The sequence below is a fragment of the Mercenaria mercenaria genome, chromosome 14 (genome assembly GCF_021730395.1).
Source record: "Mercenaria mercenaria strain notata chromosome 14, MADL_Memer_1, whole genome shotgun sequence".
NCBI lineage: Eukaryota > Metazoa > Mollusca > Bivalvia > Venerida > Veneridae > Mercenaria > Mercenaria mercenaria.
Genome location: NC_069374.1, coordinates 69731283 through 69754196, shown reverse-complemented (window position 1 = coordinate 69754196; position 22914 = coordinate 69731283). Strand labels below are relative to the sequence as shown.

Sequence of the window (22914 nt, the reverse complement as noted above, 5' to 3'; positions counted from 1 at the left end):
AGCATAAAACTTAACCAAGAAATCTGATATTTTCTAAGTCCAAAAGTGGTCATAAATCTTGCAAAAAAGCAGGATGAGTTATGTTTCTTGATGTACAGGGTCAGTTTATGATGGTGAACAAGTGTTCCAAATTCAAAGCAATAGCTTTGATAGTTTAGGAGAAAATCTGACCTAAACAAAAAACTTAACCAAGAAAATTGATTTTCTAAGTCCAAAAGGGGCAATAATTCTTGCAAAAAGCAGGATGGAGTTATGTTTCTTGATGTACAGGGTCAGTTTATGATGGTGAACAAGTGTTGCAAGTTTCAAAGCAATAGCTTTGATAGTTTAGGAGAAAAGTTGACCTAAACATAAAACTTAACCAAGAAATCTGATATTTTCTAAGTACAAAAGGGGCCATAAATCTTGCAAAAAGCAGGATGGAGTTATGTTTCTTGATGTACAGGGTCAGCTTATGATGGTGAACAAGTGTTCGAAGTTTCAAAGCAATAGCTTTGATAGTTTAGGAGAAAAGCTGACCTAAACATAAAACTTAACCAGGCAACGCCGACGCAGACGCAGACGCCGACGACGACACCGATCAAGTGATGACAATAACTCATCATTTTTTTTTCAAAAAATCAGATGAGCTAAAAACGAAACAAACAAATATCCGTTAGTGTTTGTTTGCCTAAGAAAAGTTAATGTATTTTGTATTTCTATCTTTCAGCACTTGAAAAAAAAACGAGTGTATAAACGCCATATACTAAATATATATTAGATCATGATAATTATAAGTATGTAATGAATAAACAGGACAGAGTTAGATCCGTTGGGCCCGGATATGTTAAGAATTAGCATTTATTATAATATGTATGTACCGTATATTTAAAACATGTGACGTTAATAAACAACGTATTTACTCTACTAACTTATACGGGGAGTCCGAGTAGGAATAGTTTTACTTATGTTATGATCGTAGGGTTAAATGCAATATCCTGTTTGCTATATGTTTATATAGTTATTGTTGTAGATTCAGTAAGAACGATGTTTGTGGCATCCTTTAACATTTTGACGTTTAAATAAATTGGTTGAGTGGAAAGTTTCTGTTTGACAAAAACAACACATTTTACTGAGACTGAAATTGTCCTTTAATAATAATTAACGAAATAATAGTATACAAATATGTAGAAGTATGAAACAAAATGACCCGTTTTGTAAAACAAATAAAAATCCAATAGTGTATTAACATAATTTGCATCCTTACAATACATGCCGGTTAATACTACAACAGTCCTCAGCCAAGCAACAAAGCCAATATGAAAATCGCCTAATTAATAATATCATATTATTGAATAACTAACTAAAATTGCCGCAATATTATGCTAATTGTATACAAGTGTGTAGTATCTTTAACAATTTCTTCTATCAAAAGAAGACGGAACATGTGTTACACATAATAATAATTAACATTTTAACAGCATATATTCCGCATATTATATGCTTCTATTGGCTTGGAGCTTTGCAGCAAATTAACAATATTAATTGTCTGCAGGGTTCCTGAAATAAACCACCACATATCGTCATACATACTTTCTTATTGTATATGAAAGAACATTCTCCATTTGTCGAAAAAAATATTCATTTGACAAAGAAACAATTACCTATTACTTCATTTTATGAAATAAGAGTGGTAACTTATTTGCAAGTAATATTTTGACAAGTTTCCCTTTTTATTTTTTCTGTTGGAACAAAACGGTTTTTTACATAGACTCAGATATGCGTCAGAAATCAATGTTTCATTTTCTATTATATCTTTTTCCTGTCTCTTTTTATGGTAAAAATATTTTAGAAAATGTGTTGATTCATTGATTTCAAGAAAAATTCAAATTTCACATAATTATGTTATAGCCTTTCCAGTCAGAATAAAAGTAGATAATTACGTAACATGTAAACATAGTTCCGACAATATGAATAAACGCAAAGATCAGAAGTAAAAATTTCAAGCAGATTTATTTACATGATGAAATCTGATTGAACGCAGAAATGTTCGTTCAAATTGTGCAATGCACAATCATGTATGCGAAAGTATTTTTACTGCTAGTTACTGCTTTTTCACTTTTTTTTCTCATACCAAGTAACTCCCGTACATACTTCCACAGAGTATGTCATACACATTTCATTCAATCCATACAAGATGACTGCCGTGATTCCCTCAGGAATATGTCCGACCTCTGAGGACATGCAAACATAGCAGACACCGATTGTAAGATAATATAATGTTGGCAAATGCGTGTACGAAATTTTTCAACCGCTTAGTGATAAATGCTCAATAACTGAAATTCATCATTCAGAAGCTTTACCTAATTCTGCTGAATGATTAATAAACAAAACTGCACTTACAGTTGAGTAGCAATTTTGTTCCGGTAAGCTTTAAATGTTTATTGCATTTCAATTCCTGTGACATGTTATGTCCCGTCCCCTAAAGATGGAACATTTCAGGGTTTACAAGCATGAAATGCACAGCGTGTTTGGTAATGCAACTATAGAACGTTTGCCCTTTTCACAGCAACGATTAGTTGAACATTGATTTACATTTATCTAAACCTTCAAAACTTTGCAAAATACGGAACAGTTCAAACAAATTGACAATAAGAATAAGCAAATTTTCACATTTTGCATTAAATAGTTCTTTTGTTTATGAAAATTAAATGCATGGGTGGTTTACAGTTGCTGAATGCTCCATATACTTTAACAAGTCGTGCATTACATATCCAAGCGGAACTACAGTAAGTTATTTATTGATTACTGGCATGGATACCCGTACCGCTTTTACTTTGTAACTATCAAACACGATGTTACATGTCTTTTATAAAGTTCATTTCTCACTGTAATTTATACACAAATTTGCGCATAGATGTAAGAAATTTTGTTGATCTGAAGTCCTCTTTCATTCTCTCTAATTCGTAGCTGCGGTGTTTCTCAATTAAACGAAACCAATAAGTGTCCCTTTGTACTTGCTTCTTCCTAATGATGTCATCGAATTTGCCATCCATATGAAATTGCTTAATAAATTCTTGGACTTCCTGCTTAAAACTTTCTTTTCCGCTGAAATCAAAAGTTTCAAGAAGTAAAATAAAATATGTGTTATAATAATTAACAGCAGCAAAAATTAAATCAACTATGTGCTCTTGCAATACGAAATCGGTAGTTTCTACAGTTTTGAAAAGAACTAGTAGACATAAGTACAATGTTTGAAAGTATAAAGGTTTCGTTGCTTTTAGACATCATGTCGTACTTTTACAGACATTTAATTTCAACATATAAAACATACGTATAGAGAACGTGATCCAATAACCCGATACTTTGGGCCGTTGTAGCAGAAATTGGTGTCGTATCTTTGACAAGCCTTCGTGCAGTTTCTTCACCAACACGTTGTGGTAGAAAATAAGTCCAATACTCTGAACCATGCAGATTCATCGCCTTGTATGACGGAGTGAGTAAAACACCCTGAAAATATGTGAGGAAAAAACTAAAAACATACAGTTAAAATAACTACAAACATACGATGTCAACGGTTGTGCCTTTGATGAAATCTACTGACATCCAGTGCTCTTGACCATTTATTCAGTAAATGTTCTGTATCTAATATATAACACCAATAATACATTATCAAGCGTAGTCAATGCTAATAATGGTTTAATATATGTAAGTCTCCTGAATTAACCTGTAAAACGTTTAGCTTCTAAATGCTTCATTTTAATTCAGATTCTTTATATATCCACTTCATAAATGTTTGAGTTAACTTTTGATCGCTGCAATAAGTATTCGTCTTTTGTTTATATATTTATATGTTTTATATGAGCCGTGCCATGAGAAAACCAACATAGTGGGTTTGCGACCAGCATGGATCCAGACCAGCCTGCGCATCCGCGCAGTCTGGTCAGGATCCATGCTGTTCGCTTTCAATGCCTATTGGAATTAGAGAAACTGTTAGCGAACAGCATGGATCCTGGATCCATGCTCGTCGCAAACCCACTATGTTGGTTTTCTCATGGCACGGCTCATATAAGGAAAGAGCCTTAAATAGTATTGGCTTCACATTACCGGATGAGATACGACGACATCACAAGCTATGGCAAACATAGCTCCCCCGGCACCAGCATTTCCCTGTAGGACCGCAACAGTAGCTTTGTTCTTCATTTTTACCACACTTCGTATAACGTTATTGATTCCGCAGATGTTTGCACGAGCTTCTGTCTGTTTGAAACCGCTATTCTCAATGACACAAAGATGAATGCCTGCAAATGTGTGCATGTTATTATATGTTATTCAGAGGATTACACGTCAACATACTTTGTTACAATTTATACTGTAACATAATCATTACTTTATTCATCGAACAATTGTTGCCGTTGTGCTTCTTGTTATAGAAATAAGATACCATATTGGTGAGATTTATGTTGTCTATTATATATCGGCTTAAATCTTTCAAAAATTGTAAGAGATAGTCGCCAACGAATTCTTGATCGATGAGAAATGTTCCTATTGCGCAAGGACTAACACCGACATATAAGCCAGTGGATGACAGATGTTATATTCTGGAAACCCCAAAGGTTTGTCTAAGACAAACATCTCTAACAGCAGATACTATCCCGCATCTGAAAAGCACTCTGTCAAAACATCCTCAGTGGTGCTGTAGTCAGATACAGGATTATCAATGTTACTTTCGCCTTCGGAGGAGAAATCATTACCACCAATAGCGTGAAACGAGTGTATTGTTGTGCTGTTCATTAAACTCATGAACGCGCCGTAAACATAGACCATATACCGCATGATATATTTTTAGTAGATATTATTACTAAGAGAAGTAAGAACATTGGACTTGTAACAATGGACTTGTAAAAATAGCCATGCCGACAAAAACAGAAGAGATAAAAAGCATTCCTTGCATTTTTCAGTTCAATATGAACCACGCTATTGATGACTAGATAGCTCCGCTAAGTCTCATGTCCAACTTTAGATACTTTAAAAGTTTTAATACAGTACCATAGCCTACAATGTAATATAGACCCCACACAATTGTTTAAGTACAAGTGGAAAACGAGTGGGCACTTTCGTTTTAATAAAAGGCGTTTACACTAGAGTTGTTTTCAATAAATTCTTTTGATTACTTAATTAAACATCATGGACGCCAAGCATACTTCAGAAAGCAGCCCAGCTCAACTAATTGCGTGTTGATGTGAGTGTATACCCTTTTCCCAACATCGCCTCCTCGCTGCAGGTTTGGGACCTCGGTGGCCGAGTGATTAAAGTCACCAATTTCAACATAAACTCCCCTAATCGCTGTGGGTTCGATACCTCCTTCGAAGTGTAGGATTCCCTACTGAGAAAAAGATATATAACGGTTTAAACAAAACACAAATACGCCCATTTTAGACTGATGCACATCTAAATATTGGAAATCATCACTGATTAATTAGCTTATACTAATTTGTTTTAGCTCAATTGTGATGAAAGCTTAAAGCTTATTGGAACCACTCTCGAGTCCGCTTCCTGGAAAAACCAGTACTGGTGTCTTATGAAAAGTCATGGTCGTGACCCCAGTGGGGCTCGAACCCACGACCCCTGGACTAAGCGGCCGACACCTTATCCACTAGACCACCGCTCCCCTTCAGTACTGATTAATTAGTCTCAAACTTATTAAAATGAAATATACCAGTTGAAAAGAATCTGTCCCCTCCCATCAGTACGACAACCTTAATTTCTGGTACTTCGTCAAGATTTTGTAACGTCTTCTCAAGCCTTGCAGCCTGGCGGGTATCCATTGCTCCATTATAGAAGTCAAAATGCACATAGCAAATGGGTCCGGTAGATATAACTCTTATATCATCATAGCAACTTGGTTCTTGGTCAAGTGTTGGTAATTTGAGTTTTGCATACGTTTTAAGCAGATCCATTGATGGTACTTTCAGGGCTAGATCTTTGGTTTCCTGGCAAATAAAAATGTATGGTATAACGGAAAACAGTTGTTAATACCATTAATTTGAAAGGCAAATAATGTCCTTATTCTTTGGTCATTTATTTAGCTTTTATTGTTTCAATCATCAACCAGTAGAAGTACTTTCTGAAATTATACACGTGGGAAAACTATGTGAATCAACCGTCGCTTCAGAAATATTTTGTAAGAGTTACTTAATTAATGTGAAATGAGCCGCGCTATGGGAAAATCAACATTGTGGCTTTGCGACCAGCATGGATCCAGAATCCATGCTGTTCGCTTTCAAAGCCTATTGCAATTCGAGAAACCGTTAGCGAACAGCACGGATCCTGACCAGACTGCGCGGATCGCAAAGCCACTGTGTTGGTTTTCCCATGGCGCGGCTCATATTATAATTTCCGTTCGTCAAGACTTTTGTTATATCGGGTTATGTAAGTGTTGCGTTTTACAGTGGACACAGATAGTTTACTCGTATATTTCACATAGATTTATAATTGCTACCTTAAGGCAACAGTCATCTATCTAAGTGAATATATTGTAAACCAACGACAAACTCCGAAAAATATAAACTTAATCTCTTCGAATACCAAACACCACGCTTATACTTATATAATTAACTAAAGAGATACTCACTTCGAACAAACAATAATTATTGTAGATATCAGACACGAATGTAAATATTAATTGATGAACAAATTTTTTTGGCTACAAAAATAGCTGTACAATTATGTTTTACCTTTACTTTAGGCATTAAGGGATACATGACAAATATATGCCAGAAGTACTGCGCTTCCCCCTATTTTAAAGTAATACAAAGTGGTTCACTTGTGCATTGGAATAGCAAAGTATTAATACAAAGTTATACATAACACAGAAAAGTATAAAAACAGGCTTGTTTCTATGTAAGTGTAAGTATATAAAAACGTTACCTCTGTTGTTTCGCGAACATAGAAAATAATAACAATAATACCTTTTTCATTTGACCAATCCATACAGCATTGTTATCACCAGCTTTCACCAGTACTGAATTATATCTCTGTCCAATCATTTGTCCGGGTTCAGATTTGATCATCAAATCCCTGATATACTCGCTATGGCAACCAGTTTCAACATGGGCGTCAAATAGTCGATACTCATTTTGCAATCCAAGTTGTTCAAACTTCGCAATTGCACCTGGAACTGTATCAGACATGCGCACTCGTGCTGAAATCTCCTCTGCTGATACGGTCCAGTCTATGCGACGATCGGCTTTCTTCATATTTCTTCGAGTAATTCCCTTAATATGTGGATTAGAAGATTGTGGAATCGGATAAAATCCCTGGCAGTAACGAGATAATGCATCGACAATGCAGTTAACTGCTGCATCGGAAACACTTCCGTTGTACAAAGACGTTTTAATGCTTCCCTGTGGAACTTCAAAAGTGTCTGTACTCCAAATGTCCCCGCCGTCCATTTCGTCATTTGCTTGAAGGACCGTTACTCCCCATTCCCTTTCATTTTCAAGGATCGCCCAGTCTAGAGAACTTGCTCCATGGTCACCTGCGATACCCGGGTGCATTATCAAGCATGTGTAGTTTTTATACAGAGATTCTGGTATTTTCGATTTCAAAAATGGACAAATAACTATATCTGGCCGAAACATCTTTACGTCATCCATCATTGATTGACTGTCTTTCACACTGTCGGTATTGCAGATAACCTGTAATAACGACAACATTATGAACCTGTTATTCAGAATACAACTGGAAATTAAACAGGCGTAAAAAGCCTAATAGGAAAAACCTAAAGCAGAGAAGACAGCCGACTATACAGCACTGTCAAAAATCAAGTAAAGACACTGATGAAGAATGAACACAGCAGGGTATTGCCTTTGAACAGTCAGTAGCATCACTTTGAGGTGTAAAATAACCTCAGAGAGTCTTCAGCCTCTTAGTTTTTCTTCCAATGACGGATTGATTTCATTATTGCTCCCTGCCCTGTTTTGCTGTGCCCGAAATTGAGTTTCTCTCGTGTCTCTTGTTGCTTTGGCTTCTGCGTGGACCTTGAGTACGGTTCCCTGGGTTTACATATATATTGGGGTCTATGTATTGTTTACAAAGACCCAATAAATGACAAAAAGACTCAATAAATTGCAAAATGACCCGGGAAGTATGGAATGAATCTCATTGGAGACCCAGTTAGTTGTTAAAGATAAACATATATATATATATATATATGTCATGAATAATTCCATTTGTACTTTTTTTGTAATATAGGAACATGATGGGAGTTTAGTGCCAACAATCTAGTTTAAACCCCCAATTTGTGTTTTTGTCGCTGACCATTCCAAAACGGTGACCTGCTGTGTTTCGACTTTATGTATGTTTGTATCTGCTCGTTATACTGAATTTGTTCATGTTAACGTATACGCATGCGCATTCGCTGTGTACGTATACACATTTACATTTACACATTTCTATGTAGAATGTTGTATGGCTGGCTGCGTTCTTGGACTTTGATTTTTCTTTTTGGATTGTTCTACCTTTTTATTATATTGACAGCACATATGCACCGTAGATATTAAGGAAGTTGTCATTTTACCTATGAAAGAAAGGGACACAGCATGTTTATTTATTTTTTTTTTTTTTTTGTTTTGGGTTTAACGCCGTTTTTCAACAGTATTTCAGTCATGTAACGGCGGGCAGTTAACCTAACCAGTGTTCCTGGATTCTGTACCAGTACAAACCTGTTCTCCGCAAGTAACTGCCAACTTCCCCACATAAATCAGAGGTGGAGGACTAATGATTTCAGACACAATGTCTTTTATCAAATAGTCACGGAGAACATACGCCCCGCCCGAGGATCGAACTCACGACCCCGCGATCCGTAGACCGACGCTCTACCTACTGAGCTAAGCGGGCGGGCACACAGAATGTTTAATAGATTGCAAATGCTTGTACATAATGGAATTCTATATGGAATTAAAAATGCCAAAATCTGTCACAATAACGGCAAAGTGATTTTCTCAGAATTAACATTACATCTTTGTTTCCTACATCTTTACAGAAAGAAAATCAAGTAATTTCTCTGAGTTTCTCCACTACCTTGTATCTCCTAAGTGTCTCCTCAACACGTCTTGTAAGGGTGTTGACTGCGTTACTCATCAATAACACCCGCACATTTTCCTTTATTAGCACTTGTTGTTGACCTGGCCTCGGTAGCTGAAAAACAGAAAGTAATATATGTAGGGATATTCATCAAAAGTGTATTTATGTCTTTCAACAAATTATGCCTTAAATCCTTATACGAGTTTGAGTCACGCAAGTCCGTCCGTCCGTAATTCTTGTCCGCGCTATATCTTCTGAACTGATAAGAAGATTTTCATCAAACCATTTACCTCATCAAGACAGGAAAGAAAATGTCACTGTGCATGCTATACACTAAACAAACGTAACGGAAAAATATACTAGTCCATTTCAATCGCGTATTTCTCGCCTACAACGCGCAGTTCGTTAAATGGATTTTATGCATATTGTACTGGTAATTTATCTTCTACCGTGCACAGAAACAGAAAAAAACTTGGATGAACTTCCCTAATGTAGTTCTGGTCCAGACAACAAAACTATTCTGATGGGCCGATATGGAAATATATGTCAATCGTCGTACGCTAGAACGTGTATATGCAACATATATGTGCAATGTGAATTAAATAAACAATACAAATTTGCACTGTTGTATGATTTCAAATTCAAAATCATTTGTAAGATTACTTTCATTCATCATTTCGAGTTTTATTTTATTTAATAACTCTGTAGATTTATATGATTTTTTTAAATATAACATGTGCACACGGCCGTGTCGTCTAAACCGTAAGGTCATTAGAGAGGTTTATCTAGGTCTTTACTAGCATAAATAATGAATGTATCTGTGATATGAAATATTGACACAATGTTATTAGTGCAAGGTGGAAGATAAATTGCCACTTGTTGAATATTTGAATATGCACAGTACCTTTTTACTGGACTGTGCGTTTTAGGTGACAAATGCGCGATTCAAATGGGTTAGTACACTTTCTTGTTCATGACCATGGTTGTATAGTGTTGTTTTATTTCTTCTGGTCTGGTGCCAGTGATCAAGATCGTGTGCAGAACACACGGGCAAGGTTTCTCGATCAAAATTCAAGGTCACACTTAGCTAACAAAAGCTTAATTCCGCGTCTGCTCAATATATTGTAAGCCGCTTTGAAGATTTTCATAAAACTAACATCAATTATTTACCTTATCGAGACAGAGAGTAGAGCACATTACTCGATCACTTTGTCCAAGTTCAATGTCACATTTCGGGATCCGAGATCAAATTGCTTTATTCATGTCCAACTTAAAAGGTTTTGACATTAGGATTAGTTTTTAACTCATCAAGATAATGTGAAGAGCCTACAACATAGATCACTAGGTCTAAGGTAAAAATAACATTTGGAGGTCAACGATCGAATAGTTAACTTTGTCCGCTGGTATATCTATTTAAACAACTTAAAATATGTTAAAAAAAACCTTGCATCAGTTGTTAACATCATCAAACATGTTAATGGTCAGAATCTTATCTCACTCTTTGTAAAATGATTTAGTTCCACCACAATAAAAAACAGTGGTTAAAACAGAGCAATGATTTATATCATAGTAATAGATGGATGATAATAACAGCGATTTGATACGAAAGTTTCCAAAAATAGATTTCTTTCTGTCAAGCTGTGGACAAGTTTTATAATAATTCAGAAAAACAAAGTCGAAAATAAGTAAATATTTTGTCGTCTATACTTAAGTATAAAGTATTCGTCTTCACAGAGTAGTAATCAGTATACCAGACGATTACGCCTTACCTCTAACGCCGCTACACTTCTGTTATGACTTTCCTTGGTGACATTACGAATAAACACCCGCATATTTCCTCCAGCATGTATCTTCAATCGACCTGGTTTCAGTAACTGCAAGGTAATGGAAAATCTATAAACCCTTTATTTTTATTCATACGGTATACTGGGTGTTTCTTTTAGACGGTATGTTGTTTATATCAATTATACATATGTTGGATGTTTTCTTTATACATTATATTAGGTATTTATTTTTTAGGTATCTTGGACGTTTTCTTTATACATTATATTTGATTTCATACCGCATGTTGTGTGTTTTATTTTATATAAAACATGTGGGGTGTTTTATATGTATTTCTTTATACTTAATATTAGGCGTTTAGTTTATGCGGTATGTTGGCTGTTTTATCTTATAGGTCAGTTAGATGTTTATTCAGAGTATGTTGGGTGTTTTATATATACTGAGTGTTGTATTTATATGGTATATTTTATGTATTTTTATATAAAATGCCGGATGTATAATCTATACGATACGTTGAGTCAGAATGTATTATTTATACAGTATATAGGATGTAAGTGTATTGTTTGTTCCTTAGTAGTTACCTAACACTGTATATTACAATTTAAACTTTAATGTAGTGGATAAAAACAAACACGTAGTCAATTTACAATTTACTGATATTCCAACGTTTTGACTACAGTTCGATTAAATACTATGTCATGCGTGTTTACACGTTTTCAAACCAAAATTTCTCTACTTACAAAATGACCTTTCCAATCTTTTATTATGTTTTGTTTTAGCCTGAGCTCATGTTTTTCATATACTAGAAACACTAAAATATGGAAGCCGGAATTAAGGTTACAAAACGCAATCTTTAATGTTTACAAACTTGATGTTTACAAAAACGAATTGTACAGCTCGTTTAAATGGGTCAGCCGTGTTGATGTACTTATAAAATAGACTTGCCCGGTTTATAGATTGGTCAGGGCTACGGATATGTATTGTATTTTGCCAACGGAATATATCTATAAATTGCTTATTTCCCTTCCGTTTGGATCCGTCCATGTTTACAAACACGTTTGTTTATTTTATTGACTGTACATTCCGTCTTCAGGGAATAATAATAAACAACGGATATAACGTCATAGTGCATTACGTGAAAATTGCGGAAAACAGACAGCAGTATAATATCTGTTGTTGTTTTTTTTTCATATTCACAGAACAGTACATAAAAAACAAGGTCCGCTGCTAACATTGTGTCTTTGAAATGGATCAGTGTCTTTAAACCGGATCAGACTGTCTGATTTGTTTGCAATGTAGCAAGTCATATCGCATTTCCTACAGAACATAGCGTGCAGAAACGCTTTACATCAATCAAGTAAACTCGTTCTTCGCTTATATTACACAACGGTTTCCAACAGTCCTGAAAATGTAACAGATGAAAAACTTGCTAAATTGTAAATGTTATTATTATACCACATCTTTTCATACAAAATATGTGCGTTCAAAAGTGCTTTACAAAGACAATAAAAACACATATATATACGTGCATGTAAATACATTGGTAAAAGATTAAAAGGAATAGTGATTAAAACAAGATCATTCTTAAATTTCTCTCAACGTTTAATCAAAATACATACACTATTAAAGGAGAGCAATCCCTTTCTCAACACGAAACAAACCTGCCATGACTTTGTTATTTTATATAACATGTGTTAAAGAGGTGTGTTTTCAGAGATCTTTTAAATGCGGACAGTGAGCTTGCTGGGAATTGTTAACTAGACTAGTGCCAGACTATGATATATATATTTTTTTAATTTTATTTTTAAAATTATGAATGTAGCCAGTCTGTGTCATATTTCCAATATCATGATAATAATACAATCAGTTCTCTGAGAAAAGCTCTAAAACAGACTGGCATTTGTCACTATTACATATGATTAAAGAACAATTATAAAAGTTGAAATTTTGTGAGAAATACTTTATTATCAGTCTAGTAGCTAGTCTATTGTTATACCTGAGGTTTCGTTTTATTCACGTTTTTCATGATAATGGTTTGCTTTTCTCTTTTAAAATAGACAATAACATCGGCATTATAAATCACTACTCAGGTTGGTGCAAATTGAAACTTTTTGAATGTCAAAATTTCTTGATTAGAATTTTTATTTATCGTGAAAAACGACTTTGATGAGCTATTATAGCTCAGGCAGTTTTTACACCATTGGTTCAATTTAAAATTTATTCGTGAAATATGTATTGTTGAACTTTCAGGACATCTTATACCACAGTCACACATACGGCGCGGATAGCTATGTTTAGCTACGGATAGAAACGTAGTAATCCGTACCCGAGCCGTACGGATTGGTACGAATTGATACGGGTTGCTACGTTAAGGTACGGCTCAGGTACGGATCGATACGGATTACTACGTTTCTATCCGTGGCTAGACGTAGCTATCCGCGCCGTATGTGTGACTGGGGTATAAGTTAACTTCTACGTAAAACGTTTGAAACTACTGGTTAATACAAGACAGAAACTACACAGTGTATTAAGTTATTCTTCCAGCGGGTTTATTAGCGCTAAACTACACTGCGTTACATTTGATAAACGTAAACCTCAGTATTTCATTATTTCGAAATGTGTGTTGTGGGTGGAATATCCGCTACACTTCTAAAAATATTCAAAAACTAAATTCTATACGGCGAAAAGTCAAAAAAACTATTCAATAAACGTATGATTTATCACGTAGATGTACCGCCGCGTAAACTTGTTGATATATTCCAGTAATGTTTCAAAATAAATCGTAAACACTGCCATTTTCTGGGAGAGGTTACTTCACAATGAGAAATAGTAGATGTTACAAACTAATTATTTCTAGAAAAATTATACATTATTAAAGTACTTATTATATACTCAAAATTATGCTGAATTTTTAGAAGTCGTATAGGTTTGTCAAAAGTGCTTGGTTTTTTATTATATTAATGAATCAAACATTCAATTTTACGCCTTGGGTAGGCCAAGATCTTAATTTAGTGCAAATATGTATATCTATGTAATATAATTTCTAAACTGTAGATGTTCGACCGTATTGTTAATTCTCAAAAATGAATCTAGCTTTCAATCTACCTTCGTAATTGCATTCGAAGCAGTTTCGTTAGTTAAAGATATCCAATAGCCATCTTTCCCTAAAGCATTTTATTTTTGTTTATTTTAAATGCCTCATCAAATGTATTTAGCGTTACTAAATGAATAAATTATGTTTGTATAAATTATGTTTGCATATAGAGCTACATTCATAATATTTCTGCAATGTAGACTTTGATTTAACCATGTTTTTTCAAGACTTCAGGATGTTCTTTGAAAATTAGTCAAACAAAACAGGTAATGTCGTGTGCTAGAATTGATTTGAAAACATTGGACCCAACAGACGAAATCACAATTTTGATGACACTTTCGCGAATATAATTTGTTTTCCTACAAAATAGTTTTTAATGAAACTTCTCATGATTTTAAACTTACATATGGGCCATGATTTTGTGAAATAAAATATATAAATCCGTGTGTTTGTTTTCAAGATACTTGACCATGATTAAAAAGATTTGAACATTTCAAGCTGATTTTGAGATATAATATGGAATTATTTAATGAGTCAAACATTTAAATATCATATTTTATCTCTAGAAAGGTAGAAACGTTGCCGTCCTTATAATTTTACTCACAGATTGCCATTTATTCATAAAATGATTGTCATTTCCGTATGCCGAGCCCACGCTTTATTCTGCGTTACCCCGATAATTGACGCTAAGCCATTACTGCAAAGCAAACATAATATTAATCACGAGTTTTCAAACGAAGTAAGCAGATTCAGCGCAGGAAAACTATTTGCTTGTACCTGGAAATTTTCGCCTTTCAAATGATGTATTTCAGGACAGGCGTAAAGCGTATGTCTTACAATAACATTCTTTGAGAGAAACAATAAGAATTTTCTGATTACTTTCATGACCAGTACACAACCGAGAAATTCGTAACAAACCGCCTTTTAATATAAGGCTTAATGATAAAGATTTATTGCCAGTGCCCAGTCACAAACGCTTTTCAATTTTGAATGGAAAATTACTATAAACAATGACTTTTCTTGTGTTTCCATAACATTTAATATGTCAGAAATAAGTTTCAAAGCCTTCTTAGAAATATAGCAATAATCTATTGATGATTGAAAGTTTCTCTTTTTCTTGTTGTATGGTCTGAAGGTCAGGGCCTTAAGGTGACATTGAATCACTTTCACCTTCACCTTCACCTGTGTCAGTTCGAGCCTCACCTGGGGTGTAGAATTCAGCTGGGTTACGACAGATCGGTGTATCTACTCAGGTGCCCGCATGTGGTGGAATAATAATTGTAGGGGGCCCCAGGAATTTTCCTCCACCATTAAAAGTAGAAAAGAGTGACGTTAAACCAAAAAATAAGAGAAAAAAAGAAGAAGACAAAAAAACAATAAAAGAAAATAAAAAAATTCCGTTCCATCAGTTTTCAGAGAAAGTTTAGTAGCAATGAAGTCGAATATATTCGATTGATACAAGTATGTATTAGAATTCTGCTTACGTACCGTTTTTAAAAGCCAACTCATCTTTGTATTTAAATTAAATCCCGCACTACTATCACGTATATTTTCCTCAGCAAGTGATCAATCGTTTAAGACCTAAATCTTGTTTTCTATTATATACTTATCTCAATACTGGGTTAACCTTGAGGTCATAGAATTTGTTTACCTGTACTATTTCTCAGCGAGCAGGAATATATTAAAGGTACAGTTAGCTGTAGACTAGCTCCTAGACTATGATATGTTATTTTTTTTTAAATTTTTAATATTGTGAATATATCCAGTCTATATCCTATGTCCAATACCATAATCAGTTCTCTAACCAAAATTGACTTGCATTTGTCGCTATTTCGTAAAATAAAAGAAAAATTACATTTACTCTTTATTATCAGTCTGGTGGCTAGTCTAAGTTAGTCCATCGTTTCTAAAGAAAGACAGTCCCACTTTTCATGATGAATGCGATTGAAAATAGGTATTTTGAACACTGAAAGTAACCGAACTTAATGTAATTTTAATTATTATTTAAATTAAATGTTTCCTCCTAAAACCGAAAATAAAACATTTTTTTCTGAAATCCGTATATAATTCACTTGAATTATCCTTCTTAAACAGTATAATATATTGAAATCTATTATCTTTCTAAAGCTGTTGGAGGGAGGCAAAAACTGTCCTGGTACGGCTGCCTTACAAGGGGTCTAACGTGCCTATATATAAAAACCGGTGGCTTTCTGAGCTACGACCTTCCGCAGAAAGTTCTGGTGGAATACTAGATTGGTCCATTTCTAGAAGATGAGTCTTGCAGACGACAAATGTCCGTCGAAGAAACTTTCAGTTTGCAGTGAAGCGAAAACTGTGATATTTGGCAATGTTCGGAACATTTTTGAATCTGTCTGCAAGAAAATGTTTCCATTTTAGCGTTTCCATACATAACTGCTTCGTTGCTATGGGATGATCTAGTCACTACGTCACCTGCATAATCTACAGATTCGACATCTGACCTCCGGTACAGCTGCTTTATCCGTCCAAATCCGGCATCAATTAGGCATCTGTTCAAATGAAGTAAAAAAAAAGTATAAATGAAATTGAATATTTAGTGTAAAATGCAAAACTGATTGTCGTGTAAGTATTTACTTTGTATGTCATATACATGTACAGTGTGTCTACGGAGAAAAAAAGTGATGACCTTTAACGTTTCTAATATGCAACTTTAGGCTTCGGAGCCGGACAGAGTAATCAAGCTTACCGTATGTGTCCGGGTAGCTGCATCATGTCCGCTTTGTCATTGTTCTCCAGCGAAAGTAACCCAGAATATAATGATTCTTGTTTTGTCCCGTAATTTTAGACAAGAGTTAAATAATACTTAGTAGCCCAGAAAATCATTATATGTACCGTGCCATGAGAAAACCAACATAGTGGGTTTGCGACCAGCAAGGATCCAGACCAGCCTGCGCATCCGCGCAGTCTGGTCAGGATCCATGCTGTTCGCTTACAGTTTCTCCAATTTCAGTAGGCTTTAAAAGCGAACAGCATGGAGCCTGACCAGACTGCGCGGATGCGCAGGCTGGTCTGGATCCATGCTGGTCGCATACCCACTATGTTGATTTTCTCATGGCACGGCTCATGTATATAGTTTGGCCTCGTTATGTAAGATTATTGCTGTTTTAAACTGTACCAGATACTTTAAAAGCTCACATTTCTGCCCGATTTTTCTGAAAGATTTTATGAATAATTCTTCTAAAAGTGATTTTTAGATAATTTTTTATCGGGTATTGTTTAAACTAGGTTTTGATAAAAGCTGCAAGTTTGTGTACATAATTTGGGTACAGCTCGTTTAACTGGATCAGCAGTGTTGTTGTACTTATAAAATAGACTTGCCCGGTTTATAGGTTGGTCAGAGCTACAGATATGTATTTATTTTGCCATCGAAATATCTCAGTCTATAAAATGCTTCTTCCCCTTCCGTTTGGATCCGTCCATGTTTACAAACACGTTTGTTTATTTTAAAAATGTAACTCGAGCCAATGTTAACTTTTTGCATGAAGGCACTTTACTCGCGAACCACTGCACCCAGGACCTTCAAACTTTACATGCTGATAGTACTCATTGAGTATACGACCCCTACTGACTTTGAGGTCACCAGATTAAAAGTCAAGGTCACAGGGGCCAATGTTAACTTTTTGCATGAAGGCACTTTACTCGCGAACCACTGCATCCAAGACCTTCAAACTTCACATGCTGATAGTACTTATTGAGTTCACGACCCCTGCTGATTTTGGGGTCACCAGATCAAAGGTCAAGGACACAGGGGCCAATGTTAACTTTTTGCATGAAGGCACTTTACTCGCGAACCACTGTACCCAGAACCTGCAACGTTCACATGCTGATAGTACTTATTGAGTACACAACCCCTACTGACTTTGGGGTCACCAGGTCAAAGGTCAAGGTCACAGAGCCAATGTTAACTTTTTGCATGAAGGCACTTTACTCGCGAACCACTGCAGCCGGGACCTTCAAAGTTCACATGCTGATAGTACTTATTGAGTACACGACCCCTACTAACTTTGGGGTCACCAGATCAAAGGTCAAGGTCACGGGGGCCAATGTTAACTTTTTGCATGAAGGCACTTTACTCGTGAACCACTGCACCCAGGACCTTCAAACTTCACATGCTGATAGTACTTATTGAGTGAGTACACGACCCCTCATGAATTTGGGGTCACCAGGTCTGAGGTCAAGGCGCTGCGGGGGCATTTGTCACCATTAGTGACAGCTCTTGTTTCCTGCTATATATAGATTTTAAACGCCATCTGGCAACATCATTACTTACCGTGCCGTGTAACGCTTTATAGACTTTTATTCGATTTGTATCGCTTTTGGCATATCTAGAAAGTATATAAAACACAAGAACAATGATCAAGTAGGGACAGCCACGATTCCAAAATATAACGCTCACGCAGTTTTTATTTTAAAAAATACTACAAGTTTATGCTTTACCGGTTGAACAGAGATGTCATAAATAGCATATATGAGAGCTTTCTATATCTTCTTTTGGCTTTTAATCATCATACAGACGATCATTGTTACGTAAAATAATAGGCTTTTTAAAATAAATATAAACGAGAAAGTTCTCATTATATCAACAAAATGCATCAATTCCGTCTCTTGTCTTAACGACTAACTATAACTTGCAATAGATTTCTGATCAAGGTAATGGGATAAATTATTAGATGAATCCTCGAAGTGTCTGCATCAATCGCTGGATACAGACAGAATTCACTGTCAGCCGTCTACCTATTTATACCCTAGCAAAAGTGCGCTTTAATTGGAGCTATTTATAGACCTGATTTCTGACTGGCCCAAATTCATACAGAGTAATTGTACTCTAATAAATACTTGGTTCCCTTTCACTACTGTATATGACATAATGTGTGATACTTGGATCCAGCTATCACCGTAATTAACACAAACAATATTGTCAATGTAGAGCTACAAATTCCTGTGTAGTCAGATATCAATCGGGTGAAATTAAGCATATCAATAAAAGTACTAAGCAATGATAAAAACGGACATGATTCCGAAGTGGAAACATCAGTATTAAAGTCTCTTAAAACAATTGTTTCATATTCTGAACAGTAAGCGCTTGAAGAACACACACTGTAAAGAATATCATAAAAAACACGACTGCTTTAGTGGTCCGTAAATATCACTACATGTACAAAGTTTAGGTCTTGTGGCAGAAGTAGGTCAAGCTATGTTGTTTCAAGATCAGCATGGTCCAGGCTACCAACTGGGATGACCGACCGCATTGTCATTACCTAGATTCAATGCTAAGCTGATTGTCTGAGAAAAAGCTCTAAACTAGCCGAGCCATTTATATCAGAAAGGTGTTATTGTAAACATATGTCTATTGTTGACAGTTTATCCTATCAAAAAGTCATCAAATTGAAACACGTCTTTTTTCAAAGAGATGTGACACAGTTACCTCAAATAAAGAATTTAGTAATTATTAAGTATATGATCTGCTTTGTTTCATCGGTTGAAAGATTTGAAAAACCTTTCCGAAACGTCTAAGTTTGAATACTTTCTAAACATACCACAAAAGATAAAACTCTTTCAAGATGTTAGTAAACTATATTTCGTAACCCAACGGTCCATCAAAATACCTTTAGACAGACGAACGAGAAAATATCACATGGTCTCTTTCTTGTTGGGTTTTAAGTCGCACAGACACTTTTAGATAGTATGGCCCAGTTTAAAGGAAGATATAGGTGTATCTCCGCACGTATTCACACTTTGGTAGAACTACAGACCTTACGCATACCAGCTGCATGGCTTACTCATATGACGACCCTTCTCGAGCCCACAAAGGAAGGAGGTATGGGTTTCAAAGTGAGCGGCCTTAACCACCCGTGGGCTCATTTTCATAATTTTTAGATTTGACTTTATTACTGCTCGAGCCTACAAATATGAGAGGTATGTGATTCGAAGTCAGTGCCCTTAACCACTTAGAAACGGAGACCCTTTTTTTGTCGAGCCCGCTTGCGGAAACGAAAACATAATTGTCCAAATGGCTGTTCGGTGTATGTGCGTGCGTGCGTCCGTCCGTCCGGATTTGTTTGTTCGGACCATAACTTTGACATGCATAGAGCAATCTCGTTTATATTTGGCATGAATGTTAACCTCAGTGAGACGGAGTGTCATGCGTAAACCGCAGATTCCTATCTCAAAGGTCAAGGTCACACTTGGAGGTCAAAGGTCAAATTCAGGCGGGCTCGACATGTTGCCCGTGGGCATCTAGTCATTGTTTCAGATTTTATACTGTTAATAATAATAATACTCGGAGCGGTTACGAACTTCAATTAATTTATTTCATCTATAGATCTGTGTCTTTTATTTGATCAGTTGCCAACACAAATGCGTCTTTTAGATTTTTTCGTTGGGTTAAATGTTGCACCGACATAGATATAAGTCACTTTGTTGGTGGAGGAAGACTCCACGTGCCCTCCGTGCATTATTACATAATGGGCGGGTACTTTAGTAGAACTACTGACCTTCAGTATGCAAGCTGGAGTGTTTCCTCAAATGAGGAATTCAACGCCCCAAGTGAGGCACGAACCGACATCGATGAGGGGCAAGTGATTCAAAGTCAGCGACCTTACCCACTCGGCCACGGAGGCCCCAGCGACTTTTAGAGGGAAACGCAAATAATGAATTAATTCAACATACACATACAAACAATTAAATATGTATATGTTAAAACTATATAATTTGAAACTTGCTCTACCGTCTTAACCATTTTGCACAACTCTTCGGGCAAAAGGGCCGGGCTGAAAACTGACTTATACTCATCAAAGTTGCACCAAAGTATTTTGGAAAAGGAATAATAGTTTCCCCAAACTTAGACCAAAAATGCACCAGGGGCCTCCATTTCATACCTAAAAATGTCCAGGGGTGGTGGGTGAGGGGTAGACCAATTTTCCCCCTGACAGGAGGAAATTTAAACCCAAAAAGCACCAGAGGCCACCTTTCCATACACATATTTCAAAACTTTCCAGGAGGAGACCCCCATGACTCCCATAACGGAAGGGAGGTATCCCCTCCTGTGTACCTCAAAATTTAGATCCAAAAAGGCAGCAGAGGCTGCCATGTTATAAATACTTATATTTTTAAAAAATGTCCAGAGGGAGGCCCCTGACCCCACTAACACAATGGGGAAGGGGGGCCTTCCGTATCTACTCCTACTCGGCTTATAAACTGGTGACCACACCCTCATCCTGCAATCAAATTTTTCTGGATCCGGGCCTGGGTAAAGAAAGCTTCAGCAGAAGAATATGACATGATCATGTGATAAAAGATCAGTACATATGTGCCTTTCCACATTGAATTTATTAAACGCATTGAACAGCATCGCACTTATTATGTTCAACAATCATTATGAAAAGACACGCATGTGATTCTATTATTAGTATTCTCTATTTCTTGTTTGATGTGTGTACTTCTTTCTTATTTTCTTTTTTTTAAACGAACGTATGTTATACACTTATTGAATGGTTTGCGGGTGAATAGTCAAAACTATTTGCATGAGGTCTGAAAGTTTTCTTTTCCAATTTTTGACAGTAGCCATGTTAAACTGTAAGTGAGTAAGTGAAAACGAATCGACACAAAAGGGTCCTATATCGCCGAGAAAAAGCTATATTGAAAACGTAAATTGCAAAGCATAACTAAATTCATTTAAGTTGTTAAAACTATCAGTTGCAAGCATATTAACCCTGACCCTTCTATATTTCTAAAATAGACTGGTCCATTATTCAATTTAGGTAGTACCACTTTATATTCAAAGGGGATTTCACTGAAAATTTACTGACTGACTAGCGAGCAGTGCAGACAATGATCAGACTGCACGGATGCAGTATTCTTCCGCTAAAGAACGAGTGCATATTTTACCGATGTAAAGATGATAACCTTTTTGATTACATACGCATACAGTGTAATGTACTTACTATAAATTTGTTCAAAAGTCTGAATAAGATTGACAATACTGAACTGAATAAAAGAATAATGCCACGACACACATTCAGTTACGTCACGCAACCGATATGGAAGTCAGGTGTCAGTGTATGGAAAAATATATGTTTCCGGTACAGACTTGTGTGCCCGGGTGGACGGGGGTTTGTTATGGTACAGATCACAGTTGGCAGTAACGTACCTAGGATACAGTATGGGTCCATGAGCCATATACACTTAATTTATTTCAATTATGTTTTCTTGAAAGAAAATGCAAAAAAAAATCATTTTAAAATTGTTTAAATCACCATTTTCAAAGAATTGTTACATATCTTCGTTTTGATGCATTTGAAATAATTTTCCATTGCTGAAATTTCACAAAACTAGGTGGAATGTAGTTCTCAGCAATTGTTTACTTTTATTGCTTTACAAAAAGCATTCACTTTTAAAGGGGGACAACTTTTTCAGAATATTTTAAGTATCCATTGTGCGGGACAATACAGCAGAACATGTAATTATAAGATATAGAATTTTGATAAAGATGTTGTTCGTTTATCAAATATTGCTGTCTTTTGAAGATATACTCCTAAACCTTAATCGTGATTTTGCTAAATTAATCCGGTCAATAAATCAATAAAATTGTAATCAATATTTCTAGTTTGCTAACATCTGTCATCATTTAATATACAAAGGCATTACTGAGAAAATCTTGTCGAGCATGTACAGTACATGTGTACGTCGTATCATATTCAATGATGTGTGTTGCAATTCATCATGCATACATCAGTTGGAAGGCGGTTTCGTTGTTGTTAACTTGAGTACTTTTTATTTGCGCTATCCAGAAAATGTTTTTAACTCATGCAAAAAAATGTCACGTATGACAACCATTTGTTTCGGAAGCCGGTTTGTGCTGTCAATATGTAAACAAACTTCACAAATGTCGGCTGTTAATTTGAAATTCATGAAAGGACAACAATACATATTAC

General features: G+C 35.7%; 1 protein-coding gene across 1 annotated transcript; it reads right to left on the bottom strand.

Annotated features, from left to right (window-relative positions):
* Positions 1 to 1106: 1106 nt before the first annotated feature.
* Positions 1107 to 15582, bottom strand: LOC123527682 (hydrogenase maturation factor HoxX-like). Its single transcript, XM_045307297.2, has 8 exons — positions 15431 to 15582; positions 10836 to 10940; positions 9064 to 9180; positions 6951 to 7679; positions 5699 to 5972; positions 4087 to 4280; positions 3314 to 3489; positions 1107 to 3087 (listed from the first exon to the last, which is right to left on the bottom strand). The coding sequence occupies exons 1-8, from the start codon at positions 15449 to 15451 to the stop codon at positions 2865 to 2867; spliced, it is 1839 nt and encodes a 612-aa protein (XP_045163232.2). The 5' UTR covers positions 15452 to 15582; the 3' UTR covers positions 1107 to 2864.
* Between the last annotated feature and the right edge of the window lie 7332 nt (positions 15583 to 22914).

What these genes read in the sequence shown, in the direction of transcription:
- LOC123527682 (XM_045307297.2), bottom strand. Translation starts at nt 15,451, where the DNA reads ATGAGTTGGCTTTTAAAAACG. An exon ending in GAAGTGTAGCGGCGTTAGAG is followed by an intron (nt 9,181 to 10,835) that starts GTAAGGCGTAAT and finishes TCTGTTTTTCAG; the next exon opens with CTACCGAGGCCAGGTCAACA. An exon ending in ATGTCGTCGTATCTCATCCG is followed by an intron (nt 3,490 to 4,086) that starts GTAATGTGAAGC and finishes ACATATTTTCAG; the next exon opens with GGTGTTTTACTCACTCCGTC.